The sequence below is a fragment of the Hyla sarda genome, chromosome 4 (genome assembly GCF_029499605.1).
Source record: "Hyla sarda isolate aHylSar1 chromosome 4, aHylSar1.hap1, whole genome shotgun sequence".
NCBI classification, from domain to species: Eukaryota; Metazoa; Chordata; class Amphibia; order Anura; family Hylidae; genus Hyla; species Hyla sarda.
This window is the reverse complement of record NC_079192.1, coordinates 199,381,172-199,402,287: the sequence shown is the minus strand read 5'-3', so window position 1 is coordinate 199,402,287 and position 21,116 is coordinate 199,381,172. Positions and strand designations below refer to the sequence as shown.

The 21,116-nt window shown below is 44.3% G+C and overlaps 1 protein-coding gene across 2 annotated transcripts in view; it reads left to right on the top strand.

Moving 5' to 3' along the window:
* Nucleotides 1–21,116, top strand: part of ITIH5 (inter-alpha-trypsin inhibitor heavy chain 5) — an 80,512-nt gene that overhangs the window by 26,106 nt on the left and 33,290 nt on the right. For both annotated transcript variants that reach the window (XM_056573253.1, XM_056573251.1), the window contains 2 exons: nt 11,125–11,294; nt 12,311–12,427. In XM_056573253.1, the coding sequence (XP_056429228.1) occupies nt 11,125–11,294; nt 12,311–12,427 (287 nt within the window). The remainder of the gene's footprint in view (nt 1–11,124; nt 11,295–12,310; nt 12,428–21,116) is intronic.

Genomic DNA, 21,116 nt, shown 5'->3' with positions numbered 1-21,116 from the left:
TTCTCAGACTAGTAAAGTATTAGAATATCTGCCCCATATTTTTTATGGATAACCCCTTTAACTAAGCCACAATCCTATTATAGTTGTGCAAATGATGCACAATATTACTAGGCAAGTGCTAACTTTTTATTTGATCCTGAGGATAGGCCATCCTTTAACACCTTAAGGACTGAAGGTTTTTCATTTTTTGCACTTTCGTTTTTTCCTCCTCACCTTTCAAAAATCATAACCCTTTCAATTTTTCACCTAAAAATTCATATGATAGCTTATTTTTTGCACCACCAATTTTACTTTGCAGTGACATCAGTCATTTTACCCAAAAATCTACAGCGAAACCGGGAAAAAAATCATTGTGCGAGGAAATTGAAGAAAAAACGCCATTTTATAACTTTTGGGGGCTTCCGTTTCTACGCAGTACATTTTTCGGTAAAAATTACACCTTATCTTTATTCTGTAGGTCCATACAATTAAAATGATACCCTACTTATATCGGTTTGATTTTATCGTACGTCTGGAAGAAATCATACCGAAAATTTATACGTTTAAAATTGTCATCTTCTGACCCCTATAACTTTTTTATTTTTCTGCATATGGGGCAGTATGAGGGCTCATTTTTTGCACCATAATCTGAAATTTTTGCATTGATCGGACTTTTTGATCGCTTTTTATTCCTTTTTTCATGATATAAAAAGTGACCAAAAATAAGTTATTTTGGACTTTGGAATTTTTTTGCGCATACGCCATTGACGTTGCGGTTTAATTAATTATATATTTTTATAGTTCGGACATTTACTCACCCGGCTATACCACATATGTTTATATTTATTTTTATTTCCATTTTTTTTTTTATGGGAAAAAGGGGGGTGATTTGAACTTTTATTAAGGAAAGGGTTAAATCACATTTATGAACTTTTTTTTACACTTTTTTTTGCAGTGTTATAGCTCCCATAGGTACCTATAACACTGCACACACAGATTGCCAGCACTCTTCACTGCAAAGCCATAGCTTTGCAATGATCAGCGTTATTTGCGGTAGATTGCTAAAGCCTGCATCTCAGGCTTGGAGCAATCAATCGCCGAGGGGACACGCCGGAGGCAGGTAAGAGGACCTCCGCTCGTGTCCTAGCTGATCGGGACACCACATTTTCACTGCGGTAGTCCCGATCAGCCCCGCTGAGCAGCCGGCAGCTTTCACTTTCGTTTTAGACGCAGCGTTCAACTTTGAACGCCGTGTCTAAAGGGTGACCCCACGTCATATCGGGTCGGTCCCAGCATGTATCTGAAGCCAGGACCCGGGGCTAATAGCGCGTTGCAGCGATCGCGGTGCCACGCGCTATTAGCCCCGGGTCCTGGCTTCAGATACATGCTGGGACCGACCCGATATGACGCGGGGTCACCGTGTGACCCCGCGTTATATCGCGGGAGCCGGCCAAGGACGTAAATATACATCCTTGGTCGTTAAGGGGTTAAAGGAGTACTCCGGCAAAGGATAGGGGATAAGATGCCTGATCGCAGGGGTCCCCTCGGCGATTGATTGCTCCAAGCCTGAGATGCAGGCTTGAGCAATCGACCGCCAATAACGCAGGGGTCCTGCCGTTGGGGACCCCCGTGATCTTGCACGCAGCACCCCGTTAGAATCAGTCCCCGGAGCGTGTTCGCTCCGGGTCTGATTACTGGCGATCATGGGGATGGAGTATTGTGATGTCACGGCTCCGCCCCGTGTGACGTCATGCTCCGCCCCCTCAATGCAAGCCTATTGGACGGGGCGTGACAGCTGTCACACACCCTCCCATAGGCTTGCACTGAGGGGGCATAGCATGACGTCACACAATGCTCCGTCCCCTTGATCGCCAGTAATCAGACCCGGAGCGAAGACGCTCTGGGGACTGATTCTAACAGGGTGCTGCGTGCAAGATCAAGGGGGTCCCCAACATTTTAATGGCCACTTGAATAGACAAAAGGCTGGCATGCCGAAAAACGTTATTATAATGTGTTTAATAAACTTCTCTCAAACACATTGTGGACAAAAAAAAATGATGCAGTATTCTGTACAGTGTCAATGCAGAACATAGGTAAAAGAAAAACGTCAGCGACTCACCACTTCTTTCTTTTTCTTTATTGCAATGACATACTCACAAAATATAAAATAGTATCGGGGTGAACTAGTCCGGGGGGGGGGGGGGGGGGCACAGGTGTGCGACAGCAGCCAATGTTTCCCACTAGTTCAGTGCTTCGTCGGGCCTCCACATATTCAAAAAATACAAAATAGTATCGGGGGTGGAATAATCCAGGGGGGTCGGGGGTTTCCAGGTGGGCGACAACAGCCGTTGTTTTGCACTAGTTCAGTGCTTTGTCGGGCCTCCAACTGTGGAGGCCCGACGAAGCACTGAACTAGTGGGAAACATTGGCTGCTGTCGCACACCTGTGCCCCCGATACTATTTTATATTTTGTGAGTATGTCATTGCAATAAAGAAAAAGAAAGAAGTGGTGAGTCGCCGACGTTTTTCTTTTACCTATGTTCTGCGTTGATTCTATTGCTGTATTACGTCTGAGCCCCGCCTAGAAGCAAGAGACAGTTTCCGAATATATATAGCACTCAGTACTATCTATCCTTACGGAGCAGAAGTAAGCAGTGTCAAACTTCTTTTATCTTGTGTTTATTCTGTACAGTGTAGCAAGGAACAAGGGGCCGTCATTCATGGTTGGCATGTGTCACCGAGGTTCCTGGCCTCGGTGAGGTAAAAGCTGTTTTTTCTCAAGTGCCAGTGTTGCAGATTGCAGTCTGACACTTCAGCTGTTTACTATGGCTACCAAAGAAACAAAAGTGTTCCCATGAGTAACCGATCTACGCCAGCATAAATATCTCAAACCCAGAATTATCATTTAAAACAGTACTTTATTAACACTAATGCATAGACAATACACAAGACTATAAAATAAATCATATAAAATTAGAAATGCTATGGTGGACTCTGACAGAGATGGGGCACTGCACTTAATTAGAAGGCATGAAATACATAGAATGGTAATAGATCAATAAATAAATAAATACATATGCCATGAACCCTTAACAACCCCTACTGTAAACAATTGGCATAGTAGCAGCAATATGAGTAAGGTGCAACAAATAGGTACATAAGCCATACTGAACATCAGTATGTAGCAGCAGAAATGGTAAGGTGCATCAAAACAGAGTATAAGCTGCCTAATACCCAGGGGGAGAGAGGTACAATTACAAGAATGGACATATATACCATGTCATTACCAAGTGGCAACAGCAGTACACAACGTGCAGGCCTCCATCAACCAACGTTTCGCTACAAGGTTTCTTCCGGGACGTGGTCATAGCTCAAAAAGTCCTCCCTTATATATGCCTAGCTAGCCAATAGTACCCTATACTGCAGTCAGCTGGTCAGAAATGCTAGAGGTCAATGTCACGGTTAAAATCGGGCCAGATGACACGTCATATTACCTGGCCGCCTGCCTTCAGTGCATAACAGATGAATAAGCTCCGGACCCTCCCCCCTGTGACACGCATTTGGCGCGTACACAGGAGGCAGAGCTAAGAAGTGACGTCAGACGGCGAGTCACGGTCCTTCACACCGATGGCGTAGGACTACGCCGCATTAGGGGGAGGAGCAGGACTTCGCCGGCAGGTGTGACAGAACTCCCAGCCCGATCTAACCCCGCCCACCGATGTGGAACTCAGCAGTGGGGGAGGAGATCAGGATGCGGGACCATGGTAACAAGACGTTTGAACCCCAGTGGGCAAGGGGTACCGGCAGACATGGAGACAAGTCAACTGGCTCAAACAATGCAACATGTGAGCCTGGTGGATACAAGGTGAGTGGCGGAAAGAAGAAATACCTCTAATAAAATAATCAAAATAAGAATAATGAAAATGAATTTCCCAGAAACAAGTGTGCCTGACATAGGAAAGGTGGAAATTACACAAATATATAATAAATGGTGAGGACAGTGCATGCGTGAGCTCCAGTGGAAGCAAAAACAAGTGCACGGGAAATAAACTACTAAGTCCCATGGTGATAAAAGTGATAAGGGGGTGACAAAAAGGAGGCAGTGTAAACAGGTGGACACGGTGATAGTAGGAAAGTGACAAAACATAATAAGAAAACCACCATGCTTGTGTATAAGTGCAGGGAGGGAAAAGTAGTGAAGAAAGTGAAAAAAGTGAGAGGTAGGTGAAGAAGCGTGTAGGACCACATCACCTGCCATAGGCGGATTGATGAGAAAAGTGACATAAAATGGTTATGTTAAATTCCTACTATCACCGTGTCCACCTGTTTACACTGCCTCCTTTTTGTCACCCCCTTATCACTTTTATACCATGGGACTTAGTAGTATATCTCCCGTGCACTTGTTTTCGCTTCCACTGGAGCTCACGCATGCACTGTCCCCACCATTTATTATATATTTGTGTAATTGAAACCTTTCCTATGTCAGGCAAACCTGTTTCTGACACATTCATTTTCATTATTCTTATTTTGATTATTTTATTAGAGGCATCTCTTCTTTCCACACCACCTTGTATCCACCAGGCTTACATGTTGCGTTGTTTGAGCCAGTTGACTTGTCCCCATGTCTGCCGGTGCCCCTTGTCCACTGTGGTTCAAGCCTCCTGTTACCATGGACCAGCATCCTGATCTCCTCCTCCACTTATACGTTCCACATCGGTGGGCGGGCTGGGAGTTCTGTCATGCCTGCCAGCAAAGTGCTGCTCCTCCCCCTCTTGCGGCGTAGTCCTACGCCGTTGGTGTGAAGGACCGTGACTCGCCGTCTGACGTCACTTCTTAGCTCTGCCTCCTGTGTACGTGCCAAGTGTGCATCACAGGGGAGGAGGGCCCGGAGCTTATTCATCTGTTATGCACTGAAGGCAGGCGGCCAGGTAATATGACGTGTCATCTGGCCCAATTTTAACCATGACATTGACCTCTAGCATTTCTGACCAGCTGACTGCAGTATAGGGTACTATTGGCTAGATAGGCATATATAAGGGAGGACTTTTTTGAGCTATGACCACACCCCGGAAGAAACCTTGTAGCGAAACATTGGGTGATGGAGGCCTGCACGTTGTGTACTGCTGTTGCCACTTGGTAATGACATGGTATATATGTCCATTCTTGTAATTGTACCTCTCTCCCCCTGGGTATTAGGCAGCTTATACTGTGTTTTGATGCACCTTACCATTTCTGCTGCTACATACTGATGTTCAGTATGGCTTGTGTACCTATTTGATACACCTTACTCATATTGCTGCTACTATACCTATTGTTTACAGGAGGGGTTGTTAAGAGTTCATGGCATATGTATTTATTTATTGATGTATTCACATTCTATGTATTTCATGCCTTCTAATTAAGTGCAGTGCCCCATCTCTGTCAGATTCCACCTTAGAATTTCAGATTTTATATGATTTATTGTATAGTCTTGTGTATTGTCCATGCATTAATGTTAATAATGTACTGTTTTAAATGATCTTTTGTATGCTGTTTTTCTGGGTCTGAGATGTTTAGTATGGCTGTAAAGCTGATCCGGAATGGCTTTTACTTGGAATAATCAAAGTGCTGGGTGGGTGACTATTCCCCACGTTCCAGGCCGGGTCTTGGCAGACTTATTATGCAGTCAGCACTGTCAGGTGAGTGTTGTGTGTGATTGACCTTCATCTGACAGTGAAGCTGTGGAGTCCTCTGAGCGGAGGGCTAAAGACTGCAAACAGGCGTGCAGGCCACCTGGAAGCCTGCCAGTGAACTTTCCTGTGGCTGAACATTCACCCGGGTGTGAACCGACACCTAGGATTCCAGGTGAACTTTGTTTTGCTGTGTATGAATAAGCACCAAGACTGTTTTGCTTTGCTGTGTATGAACAAGCACCAAGACTGTTATGTTTTGCTGAGTGTGAATAAAACACTGAAGTTTGACTTACAACCTGGCTTCTTTCCTCTATACTGCGTCCGCTAACCTGTCTACCAGAGCAAATCCCCACACCAGTGAGAATATAAGATGACATTTTATATGGAATACTATAAACCGCTATGTGTACACAGAATGTACTGTCCATGTTTTCATTTTTGTTTCTCATCTTTCAGATGAAAATTCTGGATGTCTGTAGCACAGCCAAGGTCTCATATATTGGCTTTTTTTTTGTATCTCCCATCTTTGTATTTGCAGCTGGCATCAAAGTCAGTATAAATAAATATACTATAAATGAAATAATCAAATGCGTCTTCACATCTGAGTGATGTCAGGTTATTTTTCTTGTATCTTGTTTGTTTTATTGTATTTGGCATCATATAAAAGATGTCTAAATAGGAAAATGAATTATCCCGTAACAATAATAGAATTGTGCTTTTCCAGTGCACTGGAACAAACAAGCGGCCGGCTTTAATGCAGGGCCAATTATAGATAATCATTCATGGCTGCAGATATTTCAGCACTGAAATAAAATAATATACTTCCTGTGGACTTATCAAGGGAAAGTTACGTTACACCTCAAAAGACAGAGTACTGTAAACCTTGCACAATGGCTACTTGTTTGGCTTCCTTATCAGTCTAAACAGCGGAAAGGCGCTGGAGTCAGGAAATGCAGATATGTCAAGGTGTCGCTTGTGAAGGCACTCCCGGCTTGATTAGTAAGGTCTAAAAATAAATGCAAATGATCAACTTTAGCGATTCAGCTAAGGTTACATAGAAAGGCGTTTTCTTAGTCTGTTTCCAAAGCACTGAGCATCAGGGGACATGACATGAGGAAGGGGGAATTTCTCCTCTGCATCAGTAAGATATAGAAATATGATTCCTTTGTTTGATATTTTTTAAGGGTGTAGTTTATTCGACAGTCACTTCTGCTATATTCTATACTGTAGTCTTATTCTTTTGCTCCTCAGTAACTGCAAATTTAAAGGAAATATGCAGCAAAAACAACTTATCCCCTATCCACAGGATAGGGAATAAGCGCCTGATCTCCTGCACGGGGCCTCGGCAAGATGACATTGCGGACAATACACCATCTCCATGAATCTCTTTGGGAGAGGTGGGGATTCAGCATTCGTGCCTCCCTGCCTCTCAGATAGAGCTGCATGGGGAGGGGGGTACCATCGACCTCAGTGAGGTCTACACTACGTGCATTAGCCGGCGCACAGCGCGGCAATGCGGGGGCTCTGTTCAAGAGATCGCATCGGTCAGACCCTCCCTCGATCAGACACTTATCCCCTATCCTATGGTGATAAGTTGTTTTACTTTCAAATGTCCTTTTAAGGCACTACAAGTAATACAATTGTGTATATAACTAAAATGATATATATGTTATTGTTATTCTATATTCAATACATGTTGAAATTCGTCCCAAGGTCAGCCATAGTTCCTAAAAGTTTCATCCACATTCAGTTTTCTTCCCTTCTGAGTGCTGAATAATAACTCATTGTGACTGAGGGTTTATATTCATTGCCTTTATTTGAAATATTGGTCCAACTTCTAGGTGGCAGACTAGTGAAAGTTAAATATTGTAAGAATTGTATTAGGTTTGTAAATAAGAAACTGAATGTAAATGCTGTTACCTACAACATGTAGGTTAAATACACGTAGTTTAGACAGTCAAAACATGTATCCGATTTATTACAAAATAAATTTGGTGCATCTTTACACTGTCTAGTCTAAATTTAGATCACCTAATACCTAGCAGTGTGTCAAAAAGTGTCTAAAACAATATAAATGTGTTTTTTTTAAGTTCTTTAAGAGTTGTTTTTTTTTTAGCAAATTCAATATTAAATCTGTCCTATGGTACTGATCTTTGATATTTTGCAGCTATAATTTACAGTTGCCTAGTCAAGGAAAAGTGTAAGGTATTTCCCATATCTGAATTGTTACGCCGAGCGCTCCGGGTCCCTGCTCCTCCCCGGAGCGCTCGCGGCGTTCCCCTCTCTGCAGCGCCCCGGTCAGACCCGCTGACCGGGAGCGCTGCACTGACACTGCCGGCGGGGATGCGATTCGCATAGCGGGACGCGCCCGTTCGCGAATCGCATCCCAAGTTACTCACCTGTCCCGGTCCCCGGCTGTCACGTCCTGGCGCACGCGGCTCCGCCCCATAGGGGGCGCGCGCCCAAGCTCTCTAAGATTTGAAGGGCCAGTGCACCAATAATTGGTGCCTGGCCCAATCAGTCTAATTAGCTTCCACCTGCTCCACGTCCATATAACCTCACTTCCCCTTCCCTGCTTTGCTGGATCTTGTTGCCCTTGTGCCTAGAGAAAGCGTTTACTGTGTTTGCCATACCAGTGTTCCAGACCTCTTGCTATCATCATTGACTACGAACCTTGCCGCCTGCCCTGACCTTCTACTATGTCTGACCTCGCCTCTGTCTAGTCCTTCTGTCCTACGCCTTTTCAGCAGTCAGCGAGGTTGAGCCGTTGCCGGTGGATACGACCTGGTTGCTACCGCCGCAGCAAGTCCATCCCGCTTTGCGGCGGGCTCTATTGAATACCAGTAGCAACCTAGAATTGGTCCACCGGTACGGTCCACGCCAATCCCTCGCTGACACAGAGGATCCACATCCAGCCTGCCGAATAGAAACACAGTTGCATCCAAAAATATTTTTATGTGTTGTTATTGATGAAAATTAAAGACCTTTTGTAATATGGTTGCTTAAAAAAGTTTGAATATTTAATAAAAAAAATGATCCCTGACAATACCTATCTCCCATACCTACAGAAACACAAACCAGTCCTGCAGCAGCATCATGTTTGTCCATGAGTCATGGACAAGAGATGACTCATGGACAAGGCTGCATGAGCAGACACACCAATCACCTCCCACCACCACAAATAGGGGAGAGGATTTCTAATACTGTGAGCTAATGAAAAGATGGTATTTTATAATAAATATAGGTAATAGAGGCATAACAATTAGATTAGGATTAGGTATTGAGTAACAATTTTTTTTACATTTTTTTTTCAAAACATTTTTTACATGAGATAAATAAAACCTCTAAAGCCAGGGTTTATGGAAAACAATTTGTTTTTCACTTTACTCCTGGTGCAATCCAATGCAGAAATAACACTTTGGGAAAACTTCCTATTTGTTATACAGTTCTATAAGATATACCGTATATACTCGAGTATAAGCCGAGTTTTTCAGCACGATTTTTCGTGCTGAAAACACCCCCCTCGGCTTATACTCGAGTGAACTCTCCACCTGCAGTGGTCTTCAACCTGCGGACCTCCAGAGGTTTCAAAACTACAACTCCCAGCAAGCCCGGGCAGCCATCGGCTGTCCGGGCTTGCTGGGAGTTGTAGTTTTGAAAACTCCGGAGGTCCGCAGGTTGAAGACCACTGCGGCCTTCGACATCATCCAGCCCCCTCTCACCCCCTTTAGTTTTGTACAGTACTCGCCTCCGCTCGGCGCTGGGCCGGTGCTGCAGGACTGTCCGGAGAGGAGGTCGTCCAGTGGGATAGTGGTTCCGGGCTGCTATCTTCACCGAGGAGGCCTCTTCTAAGCGCTTCAGGCCCGGCCCCAGAATAGTCACGTTGCCTTGACAACGACGCAGAGGTACGTTCATTGCCAACGTACTTCTGCGTCATCGTCCAGGCAACGCCTCTATTCCGGGCCCGAAGCGCGGAGAAGAGGCGCCCCCAGTGAAAATAGCAGCCCGGAACCACTATCCCACCGGACGACCTCCTCACCGGACAGCCCTGCAGCACCGGACCAGCGCCGAACGGAGGCGAGTACTGTACAGAACTAAAGGGGGTGAGAGGGGGCTGGATGATGTCGAAGGCCGCAGTGGTCTTCAACCTGCGGACCTCCGGAGGTTTCAAAACTACAACTCCCAGCAAGCCCGGACAGCCGATGGCTGCCCGGGCTTGCTGGGAGTTGTAGTTTTGAAACCTCTGGAGGTCCGCAGGTTGAAGACCACTGAGGGCGGATGATGACAAGAGGATGATGAAGGGGAGGTGTGGGATGATGACAAGAGGATGATGAAGGGGGTGTGTGGGATGATGAAGGGGGGTGGGGATGATGACAAGGGGATGATGAAGGGGGGTGTGTGGGATGATTACAAGGGGATGATGAAGGGGGGTGGGGATGATGACAAGGGGATGATGAAGGGGGGGGGTGTGGGATGATGACAAGGGGATGATGACAGGTGATGATGATGAGGGTCTGGATGATGACAGGCGGTGATGATGATGAGGATGTTAATGACGGGTCTGGATGATGACAGGGGGGATGATGTATTTCCCACCCTTGGCTTATACTCGAGTCAATAACTTTTTTTTCCTGGGATTTTGGGTTGAAATTAGGGGTCTCGGCTTATACTCGGGTCGGCTTATACTCGAGTATATACGGTATTTGTACAACAGGAGCAAATGTGCAACCTTAGCCAATCTTAGCTAATGCTCTAGGCTGTCTGTAGCAGATTAAGGGAGGAAGTTCTTCCCTGTATGGCTTCAGATGATGCCACGCCTACCGGGGAACGCCCCTTCCCAGTCTGTGAATCTGACTAAGCAGAAAATACAGAGCAATATCAAGGTAGAGAACAAAAAAAAAAAATTAAAATAAAAGCAGGGGATGGTTTATCATGATAGGGCAGTCAACTGGGAGGATATAAAATTTAACAAGATCATGAGAGGTACTCTTTAATGCATACATGTAACACAAAGGAATACAGAAAATACATTTGTAATGTTGTACATCTATAGAGATAGGCCCTAGCCTTTAAGAGATAGACCTTAGACAGGGCAGTAAACCATATGTGACTAAAGCTACATGTTCAAAGTAGCAACAGGTGACTCTGCTCTGGGACACTCCACACGAATACAGCAATACCTATCTGAATCCAGCAGTGGGACCCACTGCAATCTCCAGAATGGGGAAACAGAGTGTCCCCTGAGTAGCCCCATTAGTTCTTTAAAGGAATGCTGTATTCTGCTATCTGTGGCAGTTGCCATAGAGAATAAATGTAATGGCAGTGCTCACATACAGTGGCCCACCATTCTCAGGGGAACTCTTTTCCCTGTTCTGGAGTTCGCAGTGGGTTCCCACAATCAGACACCCTGCGATCAGATTGTATTATTTTACCATATGTCTATGAAATGTGAAAATGTTTTGTTCTCCCACAGATGGAACAGCCCTCCCACCTTCCACAGTTATCAATCAGACAGAGAACTTTGCCAACATTACATTTAAACCCAATGTATTCCAGCAGGCAAAGATCATTCAAAATGGAATTCTGGGTGATTTTGTCATTCGCTATGATGTAAGAAGAGAGCTCAGTGTTGGAGACATTCAGGTATCTGAAAGAGAACTACTTCGGTATTTAAGATAATGTCAAATCTACAATCACAATAGGGTAGACAAAAAGTGTAGAAGGAACAGTGCAATGTATAGTACAAATCTCACAGACAGCATGGAACTGCCTTTTGCCCATCTTATCCTGGTAGCTCAGCTCCTAGAACTCGGAAGCCTCGTATTAAACTCGCAAATACATAATGCAGAATTTTTAAAATTCTTCAATGATTAACACTAAAATGTAAGACATGTCGGTAAAGTACTAAATTAACATCTATGGATTGACAAGTGTAACAAACTAGACTATGGGTGGTCCACTAGATGTAGAGATAGGTGGCTGCACAACTTTGCTGTTGTTCCATCAATGGACAGAACTTGCAGTGCAGAGATTAAAAGGTTATTCAATGATAAACTATTGTTCCATTTGTGCTCAGGCAGGGGGCAAATAATACCCCATATACATACCTGATGTTCTGTGTAGTCTGTAGTTTAATGCCATTTTGAGTGCAGAACCTGTAAAAAATAAAGAGGTGAGAGCTCCTCAAATACATTTTTTATCACAAATTCTGTGTAATCTGGCTAAATTGGTTAGTAAGGGGTTAGTAACTTGTTTTAAAATTCTTCTATTTTCCTTTGTACTGTAGGTGGGATCCAAAAGCATGTGCAATTTGAGATCCCATAGTAACAGGGGACATGTAGAATTCTGCATTTAGCTTTAGATATGATTGAAAAAGAAATGTAACTGTAAGATAAGTAGAGTTACAGAACTTGTAAGATTTCATTTTACTGTTGTGTGCTATAAATTGTTGTTCACAATCTATAATTTTACAGAAAGCTATAATTTAGCAGATAACATTACATTTATTCTGGGCAAATGGAACTACATCCCTAAGCTTTATGAATGAGCAAACACTAAAATAAGGCAAGAACAGCCACATTACAATATTTCATGCTACTAGGATTATACTGAGTGGTTCAGTCCTACTAACACACACAACCATTTCTCTTATTGTCCAGGTATTAAATGGATACTTTGTGCATTACTTTGCACCCACAGATCTGCCTCCACTCCCAAAGAATGTGGTTTTTGTGATTGATACGAGCGCCTCTATGGTAGGAACTAAAATTAGACAGGTAAGTCGAAACCCACGCAGCTATAATAAGATCAGAATAAAGTGTTGAACAAAGGTGAGGTTTAGCAATGGGGCTGGTGATGATGGAGTTTATTACTATTGGCATTGGAATTATTGGGGTTCAAAGAGTTTCCATACAGGTTATTTAGAAAATTTTTATGCAGGGGTTCCACTATATATTTTGTAAAGAAGGTATGTAAAAAAATTGCAAACCACATCTGGGGAAATTTGCTATAATTGTCACATTTTTATGGCTTAAAATTTGTTTATTAAAGTTTCAAAAATAATAATAATAAACATCCTAAAGAACAGTGTGGGTGTAATCACTGAAAAGTCACTATTAACCATAATAGAGCGAAAAATCATATATATCATGGTGAAACTAGGTGACCCTGATGCCCTTAACATAGGAAACAAATATCTACAAAAGATTGTGGAAAGGGCGGAGGGGAATACAGCTGCAGCCAAAAAGTGTAAGCAGTATATAAACAAACAATGGTCCCAAAGGGAAAAAACAAAAGAGAACCCACACATGAGCAGGACGAAAAGGCATCGGCAAATTAAGGAGGCAACCCTGTGGATACTCAGGAGGGAATAACTGGGGAGGGATTGCAACCACATGGTCCAAACAGCTGCAACTTGAGCAGTAGTTCCTCTAGACCAGTTTTTCCCAACCAGGGTTCCTCCAGCTGCTGCAAAACTAGAACTCCCAGCATGCCCAGATAACTTTTGCTGGAACTTGTGGTTTTGCAACAGCTGGAGGCTCCCTGGTTGGGAAATACTGCACGCCTTATGTGGTTAAAGGAGAACTGTGACAAAACATTTCTCACTTCCCCTCTGAACGGGCTGCAAAAACAAAACAAACAAACAAAAAAACTTTAACTCACCTTCCTATGTTCCCCAGATGCACCGATATCTGTGTTCAGGTCCTCCAGCGCTGGTCTTCTTCCTGCTTTCTGGGCTCAGTGACTCATACTACACTCAGCGTATTGCCAGCTGCAGCAATATCTTGCCTTGGCCGGTGATAGGCTGAGCGCACTGTCATGTAAGGAGCCCGGAGAGCAGGGAGAAGGCGGGCCTAGGCTCTTTACATGACAGTGTGCTCAGCCTATCACAGGCCGAGGCGGGACATCGCTGCAGCTGGCTATATGCTGAGCACAGTATGAGTCACCCAGCCAGGAAGCAGGAAGAAGACCAGCACCGGAGGACCGGGATGCCGATATCGGCGCAACGGGGGAACAGAGGAAGGTGGGATAAAGTTATATATATACAAATTATATATATACAAATATATTCCTTAACAATTATGTATTTGGCCATATATTCTGCGAAACCAAGCTTTGAGATCAGTTTAGTTGAACAATGGGAGGTCTTGGGGTTGTGGCCAGATCATGGATGCTAAAATGTGACCACATTATGGCCGTCTGACCAGATATTTACCATGAAATAATATTTAACTAGAGACATAACATTCTTCGTAAAGAGTTCAATATTTGTTCTTCTGTTGTAGCAGTTAAGGCTTCAGAGAGGGAAAAATAATTTTTAGTCTGTATTTATAAGGACAGAAATATTGTGACCATGAAAAAATGTTTACGGAAAAATACTGGTTGGATGATTGGACAATTTAGCCATGAGATGTTACATTACCTAGTGTCACTGCTTCCTTTTTACCACTATAGTGTGGGTGGGCAAAACATTTAGAATAAAGAGCAGGCTTAAGCAGCAAACAATAGGCCATATGCTGGGGAATGTGGGAATTGCCTTCAGATGTAAAAATAAGAGTTGTATGTGCCACACAATACAGCTGTTATGATGAAAACACCATATTTATCAGGTACTAAGCAATAAGAAACACAAATAAGAAACACTACATATTATAATGCTGTCCAGGCTATTCTCTTAATTATTTCTGTAGGTATTCAGAGGAGACATACTTCACATCTAGTGGACGTGCCAGAATATTCAGAAGCTATGGATCAGAACATAATCTCTAATATTCTCTTTATTTAGATATAACACCCCTAAAAATCCTTAGAAAGTCCTTCTTGCTTAACAAATTATAGGAGTTGTAAGATTATCTCAAATATATATCTCCATTGGATTCCTGGTGGTTAAACAACTTATCTGCTATAACTTGGAGTCATTTCTTCTCATTTTCTAAGGCTAAGAAGAAAAATGCTTTTCCTCTTAGCCTTAGAAACTTACTTCTAACTTATTAGAAAAATGTAGATTTTAGTGGATCCTATTTAGGATTTGTCCCTAAGACTTTACTTCCCCCCCCCCCCCCATTCTCTTTTCCTTCATTCTATCTTTTAATAAGTTTGTAGGCTCCTTGGTTTTTCTTATTTGCACTATTCAGCTTTATGTTCGAACCACATTTTATCTCTTAGTCCCCCCTCTGCGAACTAATAGGAGTTAGGTAAACTAAATTAATAATCCATCATATGGTCCTATTATTTCAACATTGCATATGCAGGGCCTGTATATGAGACATGTGGTTGGCCTGTTTAAACATTTTGAAAATTCCACAAAAATCACTGTAAAAAAAGATTTTCACAAAAGTTTGTTGAACCTTTCTGGATCTTCTTCCTCCATAACATAGGTCAGAATAAATGTGATTTGTCAATATGGATCTATTCTATTGCCTCTATTCACTTCATGCTTTACTAACACACAATAAAATGGGTTAAGACAGGCTCTATAACCATTCCCTTAATTATTTTAAAAAGGGAAAAAACCATTGTCTTCTATTCTCGTGTGGGATATTAAATGTATCCAACTATATCAAGTATATGACTCACACAAAACTGTTTCCTGACAAACCTAAATCGTGTTCACTTTATTAGGGTTGGGCTTTTCAGTATTTTTAGTTAGTTATGCAGTTATGCACATGGCAGTATTTTAGATCAGTATTTGTAAGACAAGACTGGGAGTGGATTTTATACAGAGAAGTAGAATATTGGAAATTAGCTTTTTTTTTTTTTTTTTTTGGGTACATGCCTGGATTTGACTTCCAAATATTGATTCAAAATACTGACCTAAAATTGCAGTGTAAAAGTAGCTAGAAAAGCTGTGGAAAATAGATATTACCCCTTGCAGCACTTTTTTTTGTATATTGCCCCAAAGCAACCACAGTCCAGCTTTCAAGAGACAAATTTGAAATGTGCTTACATAGCGTGACATAAAATGGCCACATCAAAGCAAGAAAAAGCTTTTTGCATGTTGGAATTTACATGAATGTGGTCTGTTGGGACTAGAGATGAGCGCATCAAAGCAGCCAAACCCGAATTTGTTACGAATTTTAGGAAATATTCGATTCGCAACGAATGTGAATTGCGTGAATCGCTTCATTAAACTCCATTTTACAGCATTCCAGGCTCCAGGACACCTAAAATGGCGGATCCACATGTAAGTACATGGAGCAGGGGATGCTGGGAAGGTGGCAAGGCAAGGCGGGAAGGGAGGTAGGCAGGAAGTCTCTGAATCACATGCAAGATGCATCCTATCAGCACTCATTGACCCCTGTAATCTCACAGCCCTACATAATCGGTAGCCATTTTGCAGCTGCTCATTTCATGCCATACACTGAGTGATAGGACGGACTGCGTGTCTGTATGTGTTACACAGACACGCAGAATTGATCATACTGCAGCGTTCCACTGCCAACTGCTAGTCACATCAGCGTTGTGGACAGAGAGCAGTGCAGTGCTTTGCTTGTTCTCACTGAGAAGGATTTTTACGCCAGCCATTAAACTCCCAGTCACTTAATTCAGCATTTTATCAGAGAGGGGCAGAGAGTTTTTCATTGCCTCATACATATCACCAAACTGCCTTAACCTCATGTACCATATCACAGGAGGCAGGAATGATTTTTCAGCGCAATTCAGTGTATTTTTTCCATAAGAAATCATCTGCTGCTTATACTAGTCTGTAGACTGTATAATAACCAGCAGTTCACTCCATTCTTATTACTCTTTGACAGAGTGCAATTTTGGGTTTAATACACTTTTTTTTTTTTTTTTGTGGTGCTGCACTGTTGTGTACTGCTGCTGTTGTGCAAAAATGTTTTTTTCAGCAGACTGTAGTGAATTCTTCTGCCCTCATACGTGCATACCACATACCTACATCAAAGCAGTCTACTATTTTGTATCTGTAAATCTGTAACAAGTCTAGATACTGGGAAAGTCCAGGCAAAAGTAATCACCAGCTGGTGTTTTATGAAAATACCTTTTCCAAGTGTACTGTAACGCTATTTTTTTTTGCCCTCATACATGCCTACCACATACCTACATCTAAGTAGTGCACTTTTTTGTACCTGTTAATCTGTAACAAGGCTACATACAGTGAAAGGTCAGGGAAAAGTAATCACTGGCTGTTTTATGAAAAAACATTTTCCAAATGTACTGTAGAGCATTTTTCTGCCTTCATCAGTGCATACCACATACCTACATCTAAGTAGTGTACTATTTTGTACCTGTTAATCTGTCAAGGGCTTACACACTGTGAAAGGACAGACAAAAGTTATCTCCAGCTGGTGTTTTACAAAAATACAGAGTTTTGGCGTATTGTAGCACATTTTTCTGTCCTGACAAGTGCATACAGCATATGTACATCCAAGTACTGTACTATTTTTTACCTGTTAATCTGTCAAGGGCCTACACACTGTGAAAGAACAGTCAAAAGTACTCATCGGTTGGTGTTGTACTCAGATACTTTTTTAAGTGTACTGTAGAGCATTTTTCTGGCCTCATCAGTGCATACCACATACCTACATCTAAGTAGTTTACTTTTTTGTACCTGTTAATCTGTCAAGGGCCTAGATACTGTGAAAGGACAGCCAAAAGTGCACAACTGCTGCTGTTCTACTGTTTTAAGCGTAGTGAAACGTATTGTACTCCCCTCATATACGCACTAAGTATGTCAGGTAAAGAGGAGTGACAGAGGCCTAAATCCTTCAGACAGAGGTCGCAGCAGACTAGGGGCCAGTGGCAGCAGGAGTTGCAGTGAAAGGCCTGAGCTCCCATTAGCAACTAGCGGTCGCGTCTCAACCAGCAACCAATCTGCCGTCGTCGATTGGTTAACACAGTCATCCACTTCATCACAAGTGACATCTGACACCCCCAGTCAACAGATGGTGGGTTCCTCAGGCACAACCCTCAGTTGGCATGACCCAGGAGCAGTCCCTGTCCTCCCATTGCCTCTGTCCTATGCTGTTCCCTCTCCTACAGAAGTATATTATGCTGTGGGTTCAGCTCCACTATTCACTGAGGATGATCTATAAGAGGACAGACAGCAGCAACTGCCCAGCCAAGAAGTGGAGGAGACATGAGCCGCTTCCTCTGCTAGTCGGGCAAGTAGTGATGAGGAGAGTGACGTGGGAGGCGGTATTGCCAGGGTTCAGGGTCCTGAAGCAGACACTGTTGAGGAACCTGAGGAGGACATCAGTGACGTACAGACTCAACTCAATGATGATGAAGCCGATTGCAATTGGGAGCCGGGTGCAGAAGGGGCTTCATCATCAGGAGAAGAGAGTTGCAGGTTGCCCTTGAGGCAGCAGCTGAGCCAGCAAGGCGGTAGCATGGTTGGCAGTCAGCTTGGTGGCAGAAGTGGATATTCTGGAGCCAAATGTGCCTGGGGGAGACCACCTGCTTCGCTGAAGCCTACCTTCCCGGGAGGTAGTGGAACAGGGTTCCTGGAGATGGTGGCAGTAGCAGTCAATTAGTGCAGACTGTTGGTGGGAAAATCAGCTACTCGGCGGTGTGGCAGTTTTTCATCAAGCATCCGGAGGAGGTTCACATAGCAACATGCAAGATATGTCGGCAGAAGGTGAAGCGTGGCCAGGGTCCCAATGTTGGCACCACAGCCCTGCATCAACACATGCTTAGCCACCATAAAGCGGCCTTGGAGAACCGTGGCTCCGATGTAGTGGTCCAGCCTGCTGCATCACCCAGTGGCATGCCGCTCCTTGTTTGAGCCAGCCAAGGCTCCACCACCTCAGCCGAAGGGAGCTGTGTGTCATACCCTACTTCTGTCGCTCCAGATGCTCCTGCTTCTCCCACTTTTACTCAGCCATTCCACCAACAATCCATCCGCGAAGCCATGTCCAAGAGACAACCGTATGCGCCCACTCATCCAACAGCGCAGAAGCTGAATGTGCTCCTGTCTAAGTTGCTAGTGCTGCAGTCCCTCCCTTTTCAAGTGGTGGACTCTGCACCTTTCAGAGAACTGATGGCTTGTGACGAGCCGAGGTGGAGAGTGCCAAGCCATAATTTCTTTGCGAAGGCAGTACCAGCTCTTCACAATTTTGTGGAAGAGAAGGTGGGCCAGTCCTTGAGCCTGTCGGTGTGTACCAAAGTGCATGGCAGCACCAATGTCTGGAGCTGTAACTACGGTCATGGACAATACATGTCCTTTACGGCTCACTGGGTGAATGTGGTTCCTGCACAGCCACAACCCCAACTTGACAGGTCACTCTGCTTCCTCCTCCACACTGTCAGCCCATTGGTCCTGTCACAGTCTGCGACTCCGCCTCCTCATCCTCCACCGTGTCCTCAGCCTCCACTGCCCGAACAAGTCTCAGCATACCATGTGTGCAGGGCATGGCGGTGTCACGCTGTTCTTCACATGGTTTGCCATGGCAAAAAGAGTCATACACGGGAGGAACTGCTAAAAGTAATTTGTAAAGAAATTGGAGCATGGCTTACTCCACGAAATCTGGAAATGGGAACCATGGTGACCGACAACGGGATGAACATCTTGGCTGTGCTGCGACAAGGAAGGGTGAAACATGCGCCCTGCATGGCACACGTGTTAAATCTGGTTGTCAAGCAGTTCCTGAAGTGTTCCCCCCATTTGCGAGACATCCTAAGAATGGGAAGGAAACTTTGCATGCACTTCAGCCACTCGTACACCGCAAAGCACATCCTACTTCAGCTGCAGCGTCAGAATGGTATCCCCCAACATAGTCTGATTTATGACGTTGCCACACGTTGGAATTCCACCCTCCATACGTTTGGACCGACTGTACGAACAGAGAAAAACCATCACTGATTTCTTGATGATCCAAGCGGATACGGGTACTCCCCTGTGTAACTTCAATGTGAATCAGTGGCAGCTCATACGTGACACCTGCTGTTTGCTCAGGCCTTTTGAGGAAGCCACATTTATACGTAAGTCGCCAGGATTATGGGATGAACAACGTCATTCCACTGCTTCATTTCCTACAACAAGTGTTGGAAACGATGGCTGGTCAGGGCAATGGAGATGTTGCGGCTACATCTCACAGCCACATGAGCCCTGTGGGGGCTGAACTGGAGGAGGATGAGGGGCACAGTGGAGCACAGTTTAGGTTTCATGAGATGGGCGGTGGTTCTAGTCATCTGACAGGAGAGGAGGAGCATGATCAACTAGAGGAGCTAGAGGGTTATGAGGAAGGCTAAACAGAGGACCCAGAAACACTGTGGCTTTCATAGTGACAGCCGAATTGTCACCATTCGGCAGTGGGATGACTTCTGGCTCTCCACCTTATTGGACCCTCGCTACCGTCAGAAAATGGGGTTTTTTTTTACACCCACCGAGAGGGAGGACAAACTGACCTACTACAGAGAGATCCTACGTAGCCGGTTTGCTGATGTCTATTGGCGCCATCGTCCATCCACTAGCAGGTCTTACTTGGGGGGCCCTCTGCGTTCACCTTCTACTGCCATGGCTGCTGGGGTGGGGTGGCAGGAGCAGTACCAGCTCCATCAGCAGCCTGAGTCTACAGTCACTGATGAGTACCTTTCTTCACCCGCATAGTGAAGCAACTCATCAGCAGCAGGTAGACATGGAGCAGGACCTGAACCAGCAGGTGGTGGCATACCTTCACATGGCCATGCCAACAAACATTGAAGATCCGCTGTACTTCTGGGCAGCCAAACTTGATTTATGGCCGCAACTAGGAGAGTTTGCCCTGGAAAAGCTGTCCTGCCTGGCCAGTAGTGTGCCATCAGAGTGGGTGTTTAGTACGGAGGAGGCCATAGTAACCCCAAGGAATATTCGTCTGTCCACGAAAAATGTGGAGAGACTGACCTTTGTGAAGATGAATCAGACATGTATCAGCCAGGATTTCCAACCACCAATGCCAGATGCATCAGAGTAGATGGATCATGGTGCTACACCAACACTTCACAAATATGGATAGTGCAAAAACAGATTTAAGGCACTGCTCACCAGTTGCAAACATTCCAGCCACCTTCATTACCGTGTACTGGTATTGCCACCCACCGCACCACTCTGTCACCGGGTCACTTTCAGGACTCCTGATGCTGTTGCTGCCACCTCCAGGCTGTTTCATTCAGCCACTATTTTGTCTCCTTATGCTTCTGCCAACTCCAGGCTGTGCCATTCAGCCACTATATGGTCTCCTCATGCTTCGGCCAACTCCAGGCTGTACCATTTAGACACTACATGGGCTCCTTATGCTTTCCCCACCTCCAGGCTGTATCATTCAGCCAATATACTGTTTTCTGATGCTGCTGGGACTGTCTTGGATTTTACCTACAATTTTTTTTTATGTTAGCACTAGCAAACATACATGCTCAATCGAGATTTCAACATTGATCTTTTAATGTTAGGGGTTGCGAAGCCCTCTTATGTACGCATCCAGCTGCCTGATCCAGGATGTGTGTTTCAGGAACTACTTGGCTAGC